The sequence below is a fragment of the Callospermophilus lateralis genome, chromosome 5 (genome assembly GCF_048772815.1).
Source record: "Callospermophilus lateralis isolate mCalLat2 chromosome 5, mCalLat2.hap1, whole genome shotgun sequence".
Classification (NCBI taxonomy): Eukaryota; Metazoa; Chordata; class Mammalia; order Rodentia; family Sciuridae; genus Callospermophilus; species Callospermophilus lateralis.
In genome coordinates this window covers 30,494,236-30,512,412 of record NC_135309.1, presented here as the reverse complement: position 1 = coordinate 30,512,412, position 18,177 = coordinate 30,494,236, and the positions used below count along the sequence as shown (strand labels likewise).

The 18,177-nt window shown below is 45.4% G+C and overlaps 1 protein-coding gene across 1 annotated transcript; it reads left to right on the top strand.

The window, feature by feature from the left end:
- Window positions 1-2,489: 2,489 nt before the first annotated feature.
- Sap30l (SAP30 like) lies at window positions 2,490-16,547 on the top strand. The gene is made up of 4 exons (XM_076856402.1): window positions 2,490-3,238; window positions 7,422-7,544; window positions 9,719-9,817; window positions 11,499-16,547. Exons 1-4 carry the CDS (start codon window positions 3,041-3,043, stop codon window positions 11,622-11,624), a joined length of 546 nt encoding a protein of 181 aa, XP_076712517.1. The 5' UTR covers window positions 2,490-3,040; the 3' UTR covers window positions 11,625-16,547.
- The last annotated feature ends 1,630 nt before the right edge of the window (window positions 16,548-18,177 follow it).

The following is an 18,177-nucleotide window of genomic DNA, read 5'->3' as shown; positions in this document are numbered from 1 at the left end:
AATCTGGAAAAAGAATCCACACAGATTTTAAACAGAAATATTAATATAAAGATGTGCTGGTTGGTTAAAGCATGGGACTATAAGTAATAGGGATTTCCTGGTAAGAAGAAAAGAGAACTCTATAGAATATAGGATATAAGAAATAGCCACTATCTTGAGGGCTGAATAGAGAACCTGAGGGAAAGATTCCTCTCCCCTCCAGCCAGGGGAAGCTGGTGCTGAAGAAGCTGTGTGGATGGACAAGGCCTGGCACTGAAGGCAAATGCCCTTTTGGAAAACAGGAAAACAGGTGGGGAAAGTAGAGATTATATCCCTATCAATCAACTCTGGAACCAACATTACACACTGCCTGGCACAGACACCCAATTGTTTCTGTGTATACATCTGGGGTCTCCATGTAGATGGTGTTCTTTTAGAGCAAGAATTATGTTTTATCTTCCTCCTGTAGCCAATCCTACACTATACAAGTGCTCAATAAGTTACTTTTGAATATATGAATCCTATTAAACAAACTGCCTTTGCCCATTCATTTTATTTTATTTATTCTTGTAGTTTATTATTTTATTCTATTTTTCTGCTGTAAAAGCAAAAAAAAATGTTTATTATGGAAAATGCAAAAGTAGAACAAAAGAAGAAAAATACCAAACATATTCTTACTATCCAGAATTAATCACCGTTAATACCCCAGTTTATTTCTTACGCACAAAGTTTTTTCTTTCTTTCTTAAACATAGATGTATACACATCATATCCCACATGCAATTTTTTTTTTTTTTTTTTTTTTTTTAGTGCTGGATATGGAACCCAGGGCCTCATGCATGCTAGGCAAGCCTCTACCACTGAGCTCACCCTCAGGCCCTGACCCATGGAAAGCGTTTCTTCAACTCCTCATAAACTCTTAAAGAGTTGATGGTGAATTGCATACACACACACACACACACACATTGATGTTGAAAATACCTTAAATGCTGACTGCACAGTATCTTGTTCTGAAAATGTTAAGTGTTTAATCACTCCTTTTTGGAACTTTTGGAATCTTTTTTTACCAAAAATAATTACATAACAAACATGTGCTTAAAATTTTCTCTGGTAGACTTATTTCCCAAGATGGCTTTCTCATATGTGACATATGTGAAATTAGGTTAGATGGCCCAAATGCATCTAAGACCACTGATGAAAATTTAAGATCATGGGGCAACTGCTTCTGAACTCAGAAATTAGTAGCTTTCCCTTTTCAACAGGATACAAAGCTGAAACTCCTTCTTTGCCTTCTACTCCTACCATAGGAACACGTGCTCACCTGTCACCTAACACAGCCTCCCCCTCCCGGCTCCCTCCTCACAAATCACAACAGGGCCCTAAAAGACTGCAGGGTCCTAAGCTAGTCCCATCGGCCCTTTTGTCCAGAAGCTGCCAGTTGGGAATGGCGTGACTGGAGGCGCCAACTGGAGGCTTCCCTGCGGCCCTCCGCAGAGGATGGGGTGGCACCCTGGACGTCAAACTAGGCGCTGGGGCTTGTCTGGGCGCGGTCCCGTCGCGGATAGACCGGGAAGCTTAAAGCAATAAATCTACAGTTTAGAGCTCCTGGGAGGGCACAAGACACCGCCAGTCCTTCCTCATCCCGAAAGACTGGCTCTTGGTCTCCCGCCTCGGCCTCTTCTCTGGCCCCTCTGCAGCCCTAGGTCTTCCCCGCGGTTCACCCGGTCAACCTCCAGGTCTTATCTGTCTCCCTATTCTCCCCAGTGAAGAGGTTGCCCGAACCACAGGGTCTCCTTCCCCAACCCTCCTTTCTTTTTTCCCTCCCCCAACCAAGCTAGTCCCAGGACACAGTCAGGGGTCACCCTTGAGATTCCGATGACCTCACAAGACCCCCACCATCTCGTCCGCACCTCTTTCACGTATCTGTGCGGGGCTGTCCCTCTGTCTTTCCCGCCATGATTGACTTTCTGTCCTGTTTCACCTACCCATCGGTCTGCAGGTCCTGTGACCCTGGTCTTTTCATTTTATACAGTCTGCCCCTCTCGTGACAGCACCTCAGTCTCCAGAGGTCTCCTTCATAGCCCCTCCCTCAAGTCTGCCCCTCTGCGCCCCCGCCCACGTCCGTGCTTGTGTCCGCCCGCGAACGTGCTCCTTTGCTCCCAGAGTCTGTTTCTCAGTCCAGCCAGGCCCCTGCTCACCATCCCTCCCCGGAGCTAGAGAGGCCGCGGCCGGTTCCCCTCCCTTGCCGGGCCAACTCTTCCCTCTTCCACTTTCTCTACTTTCAACCCATCCCAGCAGAGTCCAGGAAGTAGCCTGGCACCAAAGACTGACGGTGGTGATGCCCAATGGGGCACGCCAGCGGCGGCGAAGGCCCCGCCCAGAGAGCGAACGCGGCCACTCAACGCGTGGAGGCGGGACTTCCGCTGTCCCGAGGAGGGCGGGGGGAGCGAACTGTTGTGGTGCGGCGCGTTGGGCGGGCGGCGGCCGGGCGGCCCAGGGGCTGCCGCGGGACTCGGGGCTCAGCCGAGCCGCTGACGGGGTGGGGCGGGCCGGACGCGCCGCGGGGCCCGGGCGCCGCGGGTTCGAGGCCCGGCCCCGCGAGGGGAGGCCGCGCCACCCCGGGGGAGCTGCCGGGCGGCGAGTTTGCCCCGCAACCGAAAGAAGGCGGGAGCCGGCGGGGGCCTTCGAAACCCCCTGGCAGCCCGGGCCCGGAGTCCCTAGGGAGCCACCGCGTCCTGGGACGCCCCCCGGGACACCCCTGCTGCAGGGTAGCGATTCTGGGCCCCCGGCCGAAGGCGCCTCCGGGTGACCCCCGGCGGGGCCCTGCAAGCCGCGGGAGCTGACCCTGGGGCCTCAAGCCGGGAGGCAGAGGCTCTCCGGAGACGCGGGCCAGGGGCTGAAGGAGCCGGGCCTCTCGGACACGGGGCAGGGCAGCGCCTGTCTGGAGACGGACTCCGGGACTCTCGGGTGCGGGGGTCTCGGCGACCTGCTCCGCGGGGAGCGCGGCCGCGGAGTGGCCTACAGGGCGCCCTCCCCTAGAGGGGCCGGCCCGGGGCGGGGAGATGAACGGCTTCAGCACGGAGGAGGACAGCCGCGAAGGGCCCCCCGCCGCCCCCGCCGCCGCCCCGGGCTACGGCCAGAGCTGCTGCCTCATCGAGGACGGCGAGCGCTGCGTCCGGCCCGCGGGCAACGCCTCCTTCAGCAAGAGGGTCCAGAAGAGCATCTCGCAGAAGAAACTCAAGCTGGACATCGACAAGAGCGTGAGTCCACCCGTGTCCGGGCCCCAGCGCCCGGCCGCTCTCCGGCCGCTGCCCGGGGCTGCGGTCCGTACTCCCCAAGCACTCCTTGCTATGGGCCTCGCCGCCCCTTATCTGCAGAATTGAAGAGCTGGACTCGCGATCTTAAAGGCCGCTTCAGCGCTGACATGCTCTGTGATTCTGCCCAGATCCGATAGTTTGGGGGAGGGGGGGCTTCAAGGATTCCTTCCTGGGAAGATTTGACAGCGTTTTCTAGCTTGTTATATATATATTTTTGCTTTGGATGTTAGAGCAACGAGAGGGAGGTTAATTTGGGTGGGGGGTGGGCAGGAAGGAGAATCGGGGAGATGATAATGAAGGGATCCAGCTTTTTAACTTCTCCCACCTTCTAGGAACCCTGTTACTCCTTCAGACTGGGAAAAGGTGACAGTAACTTCCTTGTCTCCCGCGGCCTCTTTTTCTGCAGAGGGTCACTGAGCTTGCTTGCTTTGCTTCGCAGGCAACTGTGGGAATGAGTTTTTCTAGGATGTGGCAAAAATGAGGCCAAGGCCAGGTCTTGGGAGATGGCTCTTGCAGTCCAGTTCACTGGAAGGGAAAAAAAAGTCAATTTTTTTAGGGGCAGAATCTTTGGAAATGCGGAGGTGGAGATTTAAATTTGAATAGGATTGCCCGGTGTTTTGTGCCTAATTATAGAAACTTCCTGTGTGATTTCAGCACTTCTAGTTAACAATTCTAAAGATGTGCCTATTGTCAACCAATTAAGAACTTTTTAGTTTGACATCTGTTGCTGCAAGCCTTATTGGCTGCTTCATGATTAGGAATTGGAAACAAATTAAGGGGACATTTAATATTCAGGTAAGCTAAGAGCTTACATGGTTAATTTTTTTTTTAGAGATAAATTTCTCCGTGGTTGGGGAAGGTCAGAAGTTGAAAGGAAGCCCTCTTTTCCACTTATGATTTTATAGTTGAAACTGAGGCCCAGAGACAGGAAGTGATGATGCCAAATATATACAGCACCTGGTTAATTTCCTAAACCCATTATATGATTTCTTTCCAAGCCCCATGCATAAGCATTCATTAAGTCTTTAATAAATAAATCTTCCTTGTCATTTCTTTCAGGCTCTTTCCTTCTACCCTCAATTTTATTTAAAATTAACCATTATAGTGCATTTGCAACTCTTGCATGGCAAGGTGTTATTTTTAAGTGATAGGGGGTGAGCCAAAAACTTTCTTGCTACAAATCTATATCAGTCAATGAATGAATGGATGGAATTCATCTGGAACAAACAACAGGCTAGACACCATGGTGGTCCCTGATAGTCACATGATGAAGTGAAATGCTTAATTGTAGGACAGCAATGACCTACCCACTTGGAAACACTGCCTGCCTTCTATGTGTGTGGTTAACAGCCTTTACTAGAACAGCTAATAACATTTTCCAGTTCTTTTAAACCTCTGGATGCCTTCACATCTGAATGACTTTGCTACTGCAATGGAGGCTCCGTTTACCCATTACCCCTCCCCACCCCCCCCACCCCCTGGAAAACTGGTGGGGTTGGGCTATGTTCCCCATTTTCACATGCACATCTAGAAGGGAGGCAGCTTAAACCTAGCACTAACATTCCCAAAAGGTAGAGAGCCTCTGAAAAGTACTAGGGTTTTGAAGTAGAATCACTCACAATTTGTTTCAAGGTGGTGTTGTGAAGTCATTTCTGAAAGGGATTTGATTTCATTCTCACAGGCTTGGGCAAGAATTCAATTCCAAGTAACTGCTGTGTTACAAGAATTTTTAGCTGTTACAGAAAGTAAACAGGAAAAAAAAAAAAAAAAGCCAATGACACAGCCAGGCTTGGTGGCACTTGCCTATAATCCTAGCAACTGAAGTCGGATCACAAGTTCAAGGCCAGCCTCCTCGACTTAGCGACTTAGCTAGATGCTGTCTCAAAAAATAAGAGGACTGAGGATGAAGTTCATTGGTAAAAGCACCCCTGGATTTTCAATCCTCAGTACTCAAAGAAAAAAAAGGAAACAACACTAGGACATTTGCATGGTTAAGGAGAAACAATGACTATTTATCTCATAAAAGGATCTAGCAAACAACCTCTTTAAATAACAGCACCAAAAACCCAATTCAGGCAGTTTAACATTGGCAGTGTTCTGTGATTTTTTTTCATATTTTTATTGGGTGTGATTTAATAAGATATAATGTACTTGCAAGACGTAACATACCTAACCTATTTCTGCTTTTTTCCTGGAGAAAAGTAGAAGTTGAGAATAGTATAAAGGAAAATGTTGAGGTAGGAAAGGACATACATGTACTAGAGGTCAGAAGATCTGTGTGACCTTAGCCAGACTATTTCCTACTCTGGGTGGCTTCAGTTCACCCTTCTACAAAATGAGATTTAGTCCAGTGGGGTTGCACTAGTGGTTGCTAAGTTCTCTTCCAGCTAGGATTTCATTATTCTCATGTCAGGACCTGAAACCTCCTAGCTAGATCTTAAAGAAATTCCTATTCTGTCTGTTCTAGTAAGTCTGTCACTGTGCACTTGAGGAGCAGCTAGATCTCTCAACATACACGTGCTGGCCTGGCTAACGTGGAGCACCAGCTGCCTCTCAGGACTGGACAGTGTTCTCTGGTGTACTTCCCTGGAGAAGAACATGTCCTGTAGTACATATATCCCTGGGGGGATTCTTTGGAACACTGACAGGTGCTGAGTGTGAAAGCCCTTTGACAGAGGGAAATCTGGCAAAGCTATCCCAGTTTGTAACTCTGTAAGTGATGGCTTTTACTGGCCTAAGCTGCTTTTAGATGTAGGGGACTGCCAGTATTGATGCATCAGCATTTATTGAGTCTGTCTGTAAGACACCATTACAGTATAAACTTAAAATTATTCATGACTCACTAATCCAACCACATGAAAGTGATAATTCATCTGAATAAACAGTTTTCATTATTTTCTTCATAAAAAAGCCTGAATTAATTGATACTGACTTCCTGTCAGCTTACTTTTATCTTTAGGGATTTAAGGAATAAACTCAATTTTAGAAGTCTCTCTAGAACATTTGTGCAACATCTGTTTCAATATCAACAACCCCAAGTCATTTACACAGGCATTCAGTTTCTGTAAAGTTTTGAATGGTTCCTACAGGCAACCCTTATATTCTTAAGTAAAAACATATTCTTCACATCTTAGCTGCTGTTGGCACCTTTGCTTACTAATATGCCTCCAATCTATCTTAGAAAATAAGCACTAATATCCATCTTATTTTATGTGGTTCTACTTTGTGAGAATTTCCGCATCTCTTTCTACTTCTCTTTGTGGATCAGATGTGAAGTGTTGCAAGAATACACCAATACATGGAAATAAAGTTTTTCAGAATTATCATATAGTAGTAACCATTGTAAATGTAAAGTAGGATGTACCATCTACCATTACCACAGTCTCAGCTTCCCTCCTCCCCAGGGCAGCTCCGGCCTACTAACTCCTATATAATTCCTACAGGTCTTCTGAAAATGTCCCAAAACTCCCTGCTTCAAAAAACCTTAAAGGACTCTGGCTAGCCTGAAGGAACATCTCAACAGTCTTCATGTCCCCAACCTGGAATCTCTCCTTATGCTCCTGTGTGGGCAGTCACTGCCACCCAGACTGACTATTTATGCTGGGCCTCCTCACTATAACCTCTCTGTTATCTACACTGGGACCTCTCAGTTTTCTCTTTGCTCCCCATGTGGAATACTTCCTGTCTGCCTCCAAGTCCTTCCTTCTAACTGGGGGCCTCCATCCTGACTATCTCAGCTATAGGGATCTCTTCCTGTGCTGAATCCGTGCCATTTATTGTCTTCACCATTCAGTGGAGACTTGATTTGTAATACACTGGTGTTAGCATTCTCTTTCTGTGTGTGTGTGTGTGTGTGTGTGTGTGTGTGTCTTTTTTTTTTTTTTTTTTTAACCCCCAGTGCTGGGAATTAAACCCAAGGCCTTGCACATGCTAGGCAAGTGCTGTACCACTTAGCCCTCTTGTGTGGATCTTGTTCTACAACTCAAAGTCAGCTTTGGAAACTATGGCCTACATCTCATTCTTCTCTCTCTCCAGTGCCTTAAAAAGAAAAGCCCCATAATTTGACAGATCCGTGTTACTGTTTCCATGGAATTGGCAACACTGACTTTTATTTCCTTCCCATCAGGTAAGGCACCTATACATCTGTGATTTCCATAAAAATTTCATCCAAAGTGTTCGAAACAAAAGGAAGAGGAAGACAAGTGACGATGGTGGAGATTCTCCTGAGCACGACACTGACATTCCTGAGGTAAAGGCCAAAAAAATCAGCTAGAGAGGGCTGGAAGAACAGATTCTAATCTGATCCTTCCCTCTGGCCTGGTCTTCTTTTTGTGCTGAGAAGTAATTTTAGTCCCCTCTGTTTTTGCTGTGCTTTATTTGAAAAGTGAACCATAGAATTATAGTAACACTGAACCTGAGAGCTGAAAGCTTGGAAATCGACTGGTCTGGCTGCCCCATCATTTTCCAGATAGGCACAGAGACCTGAGGTCTTATACATAGTTTGGAGACTCTGGTCTAGTCCTCTTTCCAATGACCACACTGCCTTTCTTCAAGAAACCCCTACTTGAATACAGCCACAATGTCAAATTTTTTCCAACCCTGTTTCTGCCTTAGAGACTTGAGTGTGTGTGTTCTGGGGGCAGTCTCTTCCCATCTGTTCTCTGGTCTGCAAAATGAACATGGGAGTTGTCAGTTCACACCAGCTGTGTCATGTCCTGATTCCATGACTGCTGATCAAGCCTTGTCTCAAGGATCCATTTCAAAGTCAGCTGCGCTGTTTCTCAATGCTGGCACTACTGACACTTCCAGCCAGATAATTCTTTGCTGTGGGGGCTGTCCCGTGTGTTGTAGGATGTTTAGCAGCATCCCTGCCTCTACCCTTTAATGCCTGTCACACCATCCCCTGAGTCATGACCATCAAAAAGTGTCTCCAGACATTGCCACATGTCCTTTGGGGGGGTCCTGAGTTAAGGACCATTGTGATGGACCATGAGACCAAGGCCTCTCCACCAGAAGGGTGCCTTTCCTTAGGGTGCTGTGGTATTAATGAGGCTCCTGGAAGGAACTGGATTTTCTTTCTACCTAAATTGTTTTCACTTAAGACTCAGCAAAAGAAGAACCGTTTATAGTGTACATTGAATATTTGACGCATGAATATTTCATAAGGCAACCGCCTGTTAGCACTCAGAGTGAAAATGACTGTGTAGGAATAGAAAGAGTAGGCGGGCCTTTGTCTGCAGATGTGGAGGAAACCTTGGAAAATCAAGCCCTTCCTTTGGCCCCTTCCCCTGACCCCTTTCCAACATTAGTTTACAGTATTTGTCTGTTGCCTTTAGCATTATTATTATTTTATAAACATGTATTGGTTTCTGAAAGGTTTTCACAAAAAAAAAATAAAAAAGGTTTTGAGGAATGTTTTGAAACGAATGAAGGACTTTGGTCCCTCATATTGATCATTCATTTTGTTTTTAAGTGCTCTCCACCTGCCTGAAGCAAGAACATCTCTTTTAGAGGCAGGTAAAGGCAGCCCAACTTTCTGGGCCTTCAATGTTTCCTGACTGTGCAGCTTTCCTCTCTTCCTGTGTTAGAAAAAACAACTGGGGGGGGGCCCTTCCCCTCTGTTTTCCAGTCATCTGCAGAGACCCTGACCCTAACCTGCTGATTTGTCCCTCCACTACAGTAGCTTTTGGTCTTTCCTTGGAGGATTTCTAAGAATTCTAATACCTGAAGGCTCAGCCTAGGAAAGAACTATTTCAAAGTTACAGTATTTCTCACTGTCCTTTGTGCCCCCTCTATCCAGTCTGCCACCTAGTTCTGGCATGTCTTCCTCCATGATGTCTCTCCATTTTTTGCCTTTTACTCCATTCTTGGTGTCCCCCTCTAGCATCACTACCCTTCAAAGCTTGACTTTATCATCTCACTAATGAATCATTGCTATAGCACCTCCCTCTGTCTCCCTCACCCCCAGTCAGCCTTCCCAGCAAAACTCTACCAACTCCATCTTCCTGAAACACCACCCTGTGCCACCTATGATAGCTCCTCTGCTTCTCAAGACATGCTACACCTTTCACACCCACTGTGGTGGCCCCTTAGCCCATCCTTTTACATTAAGGCTGTGTGTGCCCATGATCTCCCATATTCCTTACTCCAATCCTCACTGCCTTTCTGGACCCTGTCCCTTCTTAGCTTAAGCCTCACCTCCTCTCCTCCTCCAGCCTCCTAGGATCAGCCCACCCAGCCAAACTCTTTTCCACTGTTTTGTTCCCCTTGCCAGTTGCTAGTCCTCAATGAACAATTTCTAAGAATTCTTTTGTGGCCCTCCCCATCCTCACCCCCACCTAGGGTATGCTGGGCACATTGTGGGCTCTTGGTGAATCCTGACTGGTCAGGTGATGGATAATGTGTTTCTCCTCTTCTGTCTAGGTCGATCTGTTCCAGCTGCAGGTGAATACTCTACGACGTTATAAACGACACTACAAGTTGCAGACGAGACCAGGCTTCAATAAGGCCCAGTTAGCAGAAGTAGGTAGACAAAATTTGGATAGAGATAAGAGAGAACTATAATTGTGCCACGGGTGTAACCCTGATTCTTCCCTACAGCAGATGTGGTTCAGTGGTTAAGCACCCCTGGGTTCAATCTCAGATACTAAAAAAGAAAACACCACCACACACACACACAATAAGCCAGGCACACAGCGGCATACACCTGTAATCACAGCTGGGCAACAGGCAGAAATAGGGGAAACTCAAGTTCAAGTCCAGCCTGAGCAACTTAGCTAGTAGACCCTGTCTCGAAATAAAAATAAAAGGACTGAGGCCAAAAAAAATTTCACAGAAGTTGATAGCAGAATCTCAGGACTCCTGGCTCTTAAGTATTCTTTTTGTTTGTTTGTTTGTTTGTTTGTTTGAATCTTTTTTGCAAGATACTTTATAGATATGGTCCTTTATGCACATCAGATTTATCAGGTTAATCATCGTTAAAACCTTTGTTAATAAAAAATATAGGAGCTATTTTTTCATTTTTTTCCTCTTGATTTCTTCTTTTCTTGGTGTTAGTAATGGAAGTATTTATTATGATGAATGGCATCCCAAAAAAATTTTCTCCTACCCTGAGTTCTTAACAGTTTGGAAAGGGGAAAATTCTCCTTTGGCATTTTGTGTAGTCTCCCATCCTTCCATCCACCCCACCTCACCCCACCCCCTCCCCCACCTCAAGATAGGTTCTCACTATGTTGCCCAGGCTGGCCTAGAGAATTCCAGGGCTCAGTGATCCTCTTGCCTCAGCCTCTGCAGTGTATGGTTCTACAGGCATGTGCCCCCACACTCAACTTTCTCATCCCTCTTAATGTGTTTTTCTGTCTATTATTGTAGAAATTTAGACAATGGAAAAAAATAAATAAATGAAGTTCTACCATTCCAAGATAACCACTCTTCATTTCTAGTTCTCTCTTTTTATCTGTCCCAATCACCTCTATCCATTCAGAGATTTCCTAAAAGACTCCAGCCTACTTGTTTTGAGTCTTCCTTTAGAGGTTTCTTGCTGATCTATGGTAGTTTTCTTAAATCTTTCCTTCACCAGTGTCCAGATTACACATAGTTGCATACAGGCCTTTCCTACTTTAAAATCACATTTACCCATTTGCTAGTATTCACCCCTGGTGGAAAGGATGAGATGAGGTGGGGCAAGAGGAGATCTGCGTTCTCATGTCTTACACAATAAGCAAAGTGCTGGGAATATATGGTAAATTATGTGTCTTCCTTCAACTCCATTTTGCCTGTTCAGATCCTATATATTGTTTAGGACAGTTCTTGGTTCAGATGGTTATATCTTTTTCAATTGACTGTTCATTTGACATAATTCTAAAAAGACACTTTTCTGCCTACTTTAAGGACCTGAGTAAGGTTTGGTAGCAGCTAGCCAACCAGAGCAATCCTGAACTGCCAGGATGGATGGTTGGCTGGCACTGAAATAGACCTGTGCCTTGGTAATATTGTAAGTTAAAGTGCTGCTTTTGGAAGCAAACCACCTAACCCCTGGGGCAAAAGAGCATCCTGAGTTCTGCAGTACATGGCAAGTCCTGCAATAGTCAGAATTCCCTCCTAGGGCTGGAAGCAACTTCTGTTCTCTCTTTTGCATAGTCAAGAACATGTGGCCCTGATTTATGCATGGTTTAAGGGACTTTGGTTTTTTTCCCCTGCATAGACTGTCAGCCGACACTTCAGGAACATACCTGTGAATGAAAAAGAGACCCTCGCCTACTTCATCTACATGGTGAAGAGTAACAAAAGCAGATTGGACCAGAAATCAGAAGGCGGCAAGCTTGAGTGAGGAGGAAGCATACCTTAAAGAAATGAAGTGTAATGCTCAATGCACAGGTGATATCTGTGACCATTAAGCCCATAAAGACTGTTAAATATTATTGTAAATAAAAAAGTTTGAATGATGAATACTGTAAATCTTTTTGGTCAGGAGAATTATATTCTCATGATTCAGCATGTGTATAGAAAGACTTTGTTTTAAGATAACTACTGGACTGAAAAAAACAGGTTCATAAAAAGAATTTAAAACCATGTATTGCAGCATTCAACAAAGCATTAAGTTGATCCTACTGGAAATATGGAATAAGAAATATTTTGGTATTCACCTTGTATGCCAGGCTGCCACATGCAAGACATGGCCCTGGAACACAGCAGCAAAGGGCAATTGATAGTGGAGGTGTGGGAGCCGACCTGTTTGGACTTGCACACCGCCCACTGAGGACATAGACGTCCTGCTCTGTTGCAAGCTCTGATTAGCACATTAGTTTGACACTGGTCCCTCTCACTTGCCCTGTGCCTTGTACACAGTGGGCACTCCATCAGTATTTGTTAGCTAATTGAGCAGTCACAACAGCGCCAGTCCTGTAACATCTGCTTCCATCCTCTCGTTGAGACCTCTGCCATTTCTGTTGCTCGCTGCTTAACTGCTAGGTGTGGAAGAAGTCCTGGTGCATCAGCAGGGAGGTTTCAAATCAGCCGAGGGTTTCAGGACAGTTGCATGTTTTATTTGTCCAGGTTCCAGAAACAGAATACAAAGACCCTCACGGGAGGGTCCTTTGCATGCCTCTCTACACTTTACTCTTTGGGGCAAAGTCATGTATTGTGATTTCAGCCTTGCTCCTCCTGGGTACTAAGTGCTTTTTAACAAACAGAAATTTAGTGGTTTGGGGCTAATGTTTTGAGAAGTATTCATCCTTAGTTCACAGCCACCAGGAAATCTGCCAAGGACCATGTGATTCCTGTTCGGGAGTCCAGCTGTGGGAAAGACTGTCTGGCTGCCTTGACTCCCTGGGCTCTGCTAGGCAGCAAATCATGAGTTTAAGCAAAAAAGGTCGGTTCCACTTGATCCTCAGTTTTGCAAGAAATATGCCTCCCTTTTAGGGAGAAAGATCACTAAAATAATTTTTCAAAATATTTCAATTAACCTGATTTTTTTGTTATTGTTCAAAAATCAAATTCTTCTAATTATATCAGAGCCAAAGTATCCTGTGAAAGCAAAGTTTTATATTCAGAAGTATACTTGTACAAAATTCTCTTATAGCATCTTGGTGGGACAGAGAATGTAGATCAGAAAATGGGAGAAAAAGATAAGAAAATCGGATTCTAATTTCTGACCATGTTCACATATGTTATAGTCAAAGGTATGATTTTTCCTTCTTGGTTTCAATTTAAGCCTTAAATGATAAGAGGAGCAATGGACAGCCTGGCAGAGTTTTAGTGTCTTATCTGAGCTTAATCTGAGCACTATCTCAGAGAAGTCAGAACTAAACCCACACTGAGCAGGTGGTGGAATGTCTGGAGGTCTCAGTTCCGTGGAGCAGAGTACTGTGATTTCTATGGAATGCAAACAAGGCCACCGCTGTCAATAAAATGCAGTATGTTCGTTGCCCCGTAGCTTTCGCCAGTGTTCAAAATGCATGTCCAGCAGATTACAGCTTTTCAAAATATGTGTAAATGAATGTACATAGAATATACTCTGGGCAATGAGGGGGCCTATTTTGATACGTCTCCTGGCTGTGGAGGGTATAGCAAGGTGCTCTGAGTGTTTCAGTCATTCTAATTCAGTATGTATCTAGGGACTATCCCTCCTTCATAGCTGACGGATGTTGGCATAGCTATTGAAAAGGCTCAGCAGGGGGCTGGAGTTTGGGAGCAGATGGGTCTGCAGGAAAAGGCATCTTAACCTGATCCATGGACATGTCCATGTCTTAATGAGGAAGAAAGTGAATCTTTCTGATATGTGAACCAAAATTGTGGGCATTGTAGGTCATGTGACTGTTTCTTTAATAGCAAATCTGTTTTCCCAGCTGCGAGCAGTGCATTTCTGGATAAGGTATGGTGTTGGGGGCCGTGTGTTCAACTGCATCTGTAAGAACGCTGTTGTTCCAAAGTGAAGCCTGGGAAGCTTTTCACCTTGAGCCAGCCGCTGCGCACACATGGTGTTGTCTTTCCTCTAAAGTGGCTGCTGTGGGAAAGTAGAGATTGTGGGTATCTTTTCAACCTTTCAAAACAGGTGAGAGAAAAGCAAAGTTATTTGAACTTGGGTTTTTCTCACGTCCAGAAGTCTGTTCTTTCATCACGCTACTAAACCACTTGCCTTAGCCTCTTCTGCAGTTTTTGATGGCTTTATCCATGGGTAGAAGACTTCTGCCTGTGAGAAATGGCCAGGCTCTCCAAAGCCACCAGGTCTGGCTCTAGGGAGTGGTGGGTTTGGGGAAAGCAGTGTTCATCCTGGCTGCCTACATTTCTATGCCACTGTCAAGGACACTTCCTTCCACCTGTGACGTTGCAGCATTGCCTTCTCTCTTCTTGGTGCTCCTGGGCAAAACTGGAATTTCAGATCCAGAACTGGTATTGTCTTCTTAAAGAGTACAGTTACTGCCTCAGTTCCAGCCTGGTTTGATTGTTTCATGTGCCCTGAAGGTTGTCACATGCAAATGTCAATATCCTACCATTCATGTTTCATTTTAAGGTTTAAAAAAAAAAAACTTAGGTTGACAGTGGTATGTGAAGAAGATCATAACTGAATCTCACAAAAGATTGAAAGCCAAAGGATTCAGGACCACTGTTGTAAACAAGGAGGGATTTCACTGTGTGTTACAACTGCCGAGCGTTAAATGTTCCAGTTGTAGTTAAATAGCCACTGCTAGCCTCTTGGAGAACAGATTTTAATAATGTTTGTGATGGAATGTTGCATCTAACCTTGGCATTTGAGCTGTTTATTTTGTGGGAAATACTTTGTTGATATCCACAGAGCAACTCCCTGGTGGAAGGCGGAGGAGGGGGAAGAAGCTTTCTCTGGGAGCCTTGCATACTGAAATAGGCTGTCCCACAGGTGGATCCCAGAGAAGTTGCTTCATGGAAATCATCTGAAGACTCTCAATTGCCACAATGACAAGATCCAAAGGTTGGGAAAGGGTATTTAAGTGATCCAGTCCAGTCTCCCCGTAGGTGCTGACATTCTGCCTCCAACTGTCCCACCAAGGGAGCAGTCTGGGCTTACACACCTCTGAGGACAGAGAACTCACTACCTCCTGGGGAAGCCTGTTCTACCTTTGTAAACCTCTGGCTTTTCTATGTTCTCTGTAATTCTCATCTTAGTCTCTGCCCCATGGGGGCCACATGGAAAGTTTCTCATATTGGCAAGGACCTCATTTCTGGCATTGGCCCACAGCATTGCCTTTGTCATCTAAAAAGGAGCAGCAAGGACACAGCTGTTTTGGTGTCCTGCCTGTCCTTTCCCTGAGTTTAGTCCACTTAGCTCCTTGTTGGGGAACCTTGAGGAAGCCCCACCAGCCTAATTATACTCACTTGTTCTTGCCAGAGTGGGTGAAGTGGGAGTGGGTGTTACTAGCCTGCTAAAAAATAACCTCAGATGGCTGAGGCCTGAGTTCTGTGCTTGTCCCATAAAAACTAATGCTCACAACATCATTTAGAAAAATGATTAGAACTAGAAGATTATTAAATAATATCGTTGCTTTGCACAGAGTTTAAAGGTTCCATGGTATCTGAGGGCTGTGGCTTCAGATTCCTGTAAAGACTTCACATTTAATGAAAATAAAGCTTGTTGGGGGAGGGGAGCTAGTGTCTCAGTGTCAGAAGTGACAGATCTTCAAGCTGCAAAGTCCATCAAGGTTGCTGTTGTCCCATCATCTATCTTTAGAGAATGGGGAACTAAAGTTGCAAGATGTGCCTGAGGTTACATGGGACCTCACACATGGCATTATTGGAACTAGCCTTGGGTCCTCTTGACCTGTCCAGCACTCTTCCCCATTCATTTGCAGTGCAACTCTAGTGCAGTCTCAACTAAGCTGCCTTTAGATTCTTGAGAACTTGTAAAAGAGCAGTTAGTTCCCAGCAACCTGACTCTCAGGGACTGACCTGACCTGTGGAACTCAAGGTTGAGTGAAATGATTAGGCAGTTTGAATTTTGCAAAATACATGTAAGGGAGAAGAGTTCTATCCTGTAATTTCAGGGTGTAAAGCCCTAGTGGGAGATGTAGTGTTGTCCTAAAATCCAGATCTCGTGAAGTGGACTTATTCTGTGGTCTCTTGGTTGGACTTCTGCCTTTAAAGTTGTATGGTTCCACTGGCCCTGGCTCCAGGTCTATTCCCAGGAGCTAGACAGTTGATCTGAAGGGCAAAGGAGCTCAAGATCATGCCCAGGAAGCGAGGTGCTTTAGGGGTGCCTTTTTATTCCAAGTCTGTGGGTAGGAAGGGTTACATTGGTCTGGTGTTTGAGGTGGAATGCAGCCTGCTGCAAGCGGGACCTGTTCTTGAGGCAGAAACCTCTAACTCAGTTTTTTCATCTAGCTTTCACCTCACGTCCTTCAGTTGCTCTCACTTAATCAACACATTTGCCAACAACAGAGGGTTGTACAGAATCCCTGTTTTTACCCCTCTATTGTCTGCTATGCCCATCGAGTGTATTTTGGGGTATAGGGTTTGGGGGGGGGGGGCGTTGTCCATTTTGTAACTGCCTTATTGAAAAGTAAGTGCCCTTCCATTCCAGGCCTCCTCATATTGTACTCATTTCCTGCCAAATTTGGGGGATCATTTGTATTTTAATTTTGTAATCTATGGCTCTGTACTGTTGAAAGGCTCTCGATTCTGTAGAGTCTCCTTGGTATGTATGTGACTTTTCATGTTGCAATATCGCACAGACTGGGATGGCCCGACTTTTGCTCTTAATAAATGATCTGAATAAATAAGAGACACAGTCTGTTGTTCCTGTTGAATTTCTATGGAGAATTGAGATGTTTTCAGTTTCAGGCTGGGCCCCTGGCTACGTATGACTGTGGTTAATAATAGTAGCCTTGCCTCTCAGTCCCAAGCACCAGCACCCACTATGCCCTGCAGTCTTGATGTGCACCAAATAAGATCAGATCACAGAAGTTTGGGCCCAAGTTCAACTGCTGCTGTTCCTCTCTCACTGGGAGGGTGACCAGCTGGGATCCAGTATCCTGAGTCTGGGAACTCAACTTCCATACAGTGTACCAGACAGATATCCTCAGCACAGAGTTCACTGTCTGTGTCTGCAGTTATTCCTCTGTAAGATGAAGGTCCTAAGTAAACCAGGTGGAGGTTACAAATTGAAATGCCTGCAGAAGGTGGACTATGAACTAGAAAACTCAGATCCCTTCTAAGGGCATTCACTGCTCAGCTCCTGCCTGTCACTGCCATGTAGGAAATCCAGAGCTTCATGTAAATATCCTGGTGTCTAAAGTCTCAAAACTTTGTATGGACCGGCATTCATTCGCGGCTCATAGAACCTTGCTATTTAAAGTTAACCTCATACTTGGTAGAAATGCAGGATCTCTGCCCACTCTCCTGCGGGCTATCTACTGAATCAATCTGTTGACAAAGTCTCCAGGCAAGTTAAGTGACATGCATTTTACAGTTTAAGAAAACAGAGTTCCATGATAGCTTTCCTAGTGCATGTCCCCGAGTCCTGCAAGCCTCTCACTGCTGGTAAGGAAAAAAGGCAAGCCTCAGGCACAGGTGCCACTTAGTGACATCTCTGTCTTCAGAATGAAAAGGAAAAAATAAATACTCATCATGTGAGTTAAGTAGAATACATCCTACCTGTAAAATGTTAAGCTTCATGGAAATTTTGTAAAGTATATTTCTCCCCTCCCCATCCCACTCCCTGTAAACAGCACATGGAGAGGACTCTTCAAAGACATTTTGGGAGCAGGGCAGGTAGGCAGACCTGATGTCTCCAGAGCTCACAGGATTCATAATAGATTGTTACGGAAGGATGCCATCATTTACAGGGTCCCTGAGTTGATTTCCTGTAGAAAACAAAGGAAGTTCTCATTTTCAGTCCATGTTAGACTATTGGCAGTTGTTTTGACTTTTCTATCTGCTGCCCTCCAACCCCTCACACGTTGAACTGAAAAGATGTGTTTTGTCCCCAAGTTTCCCCCCAAACTGGATGGTCCCCACTGGAATGAAAGAATCCACGAACATCACATTTAATGAACAGATGAACCCTCATTTTTATTTATTCTTTTATTTTTTGGGAAGTACTATGATTGAACCCAGGCCCTTGAACATGCTAGGCAACTACCACTGAGCCACATTTCCCATCCTGAATCCACATCTTACTGTACCAAGAGAAGTTTCACTTGAAGGAAATACACCTTCCCCCTGCCCCCTCACCAAAAAAAAAAAAAAAAAAAACAGAGCCTTCGAATAATGATCAGATTATCTGAGGTCCAGCGTTTTTTTGAAAGTATGGTGGTATCCACTCTCCAGCTCCATCAGAATCCCCCAACAATGCTTTCAATGCTAACTCCTGGGTCCCAATCCCACCTCCTTAGAATGGGATTGGGGCCCAG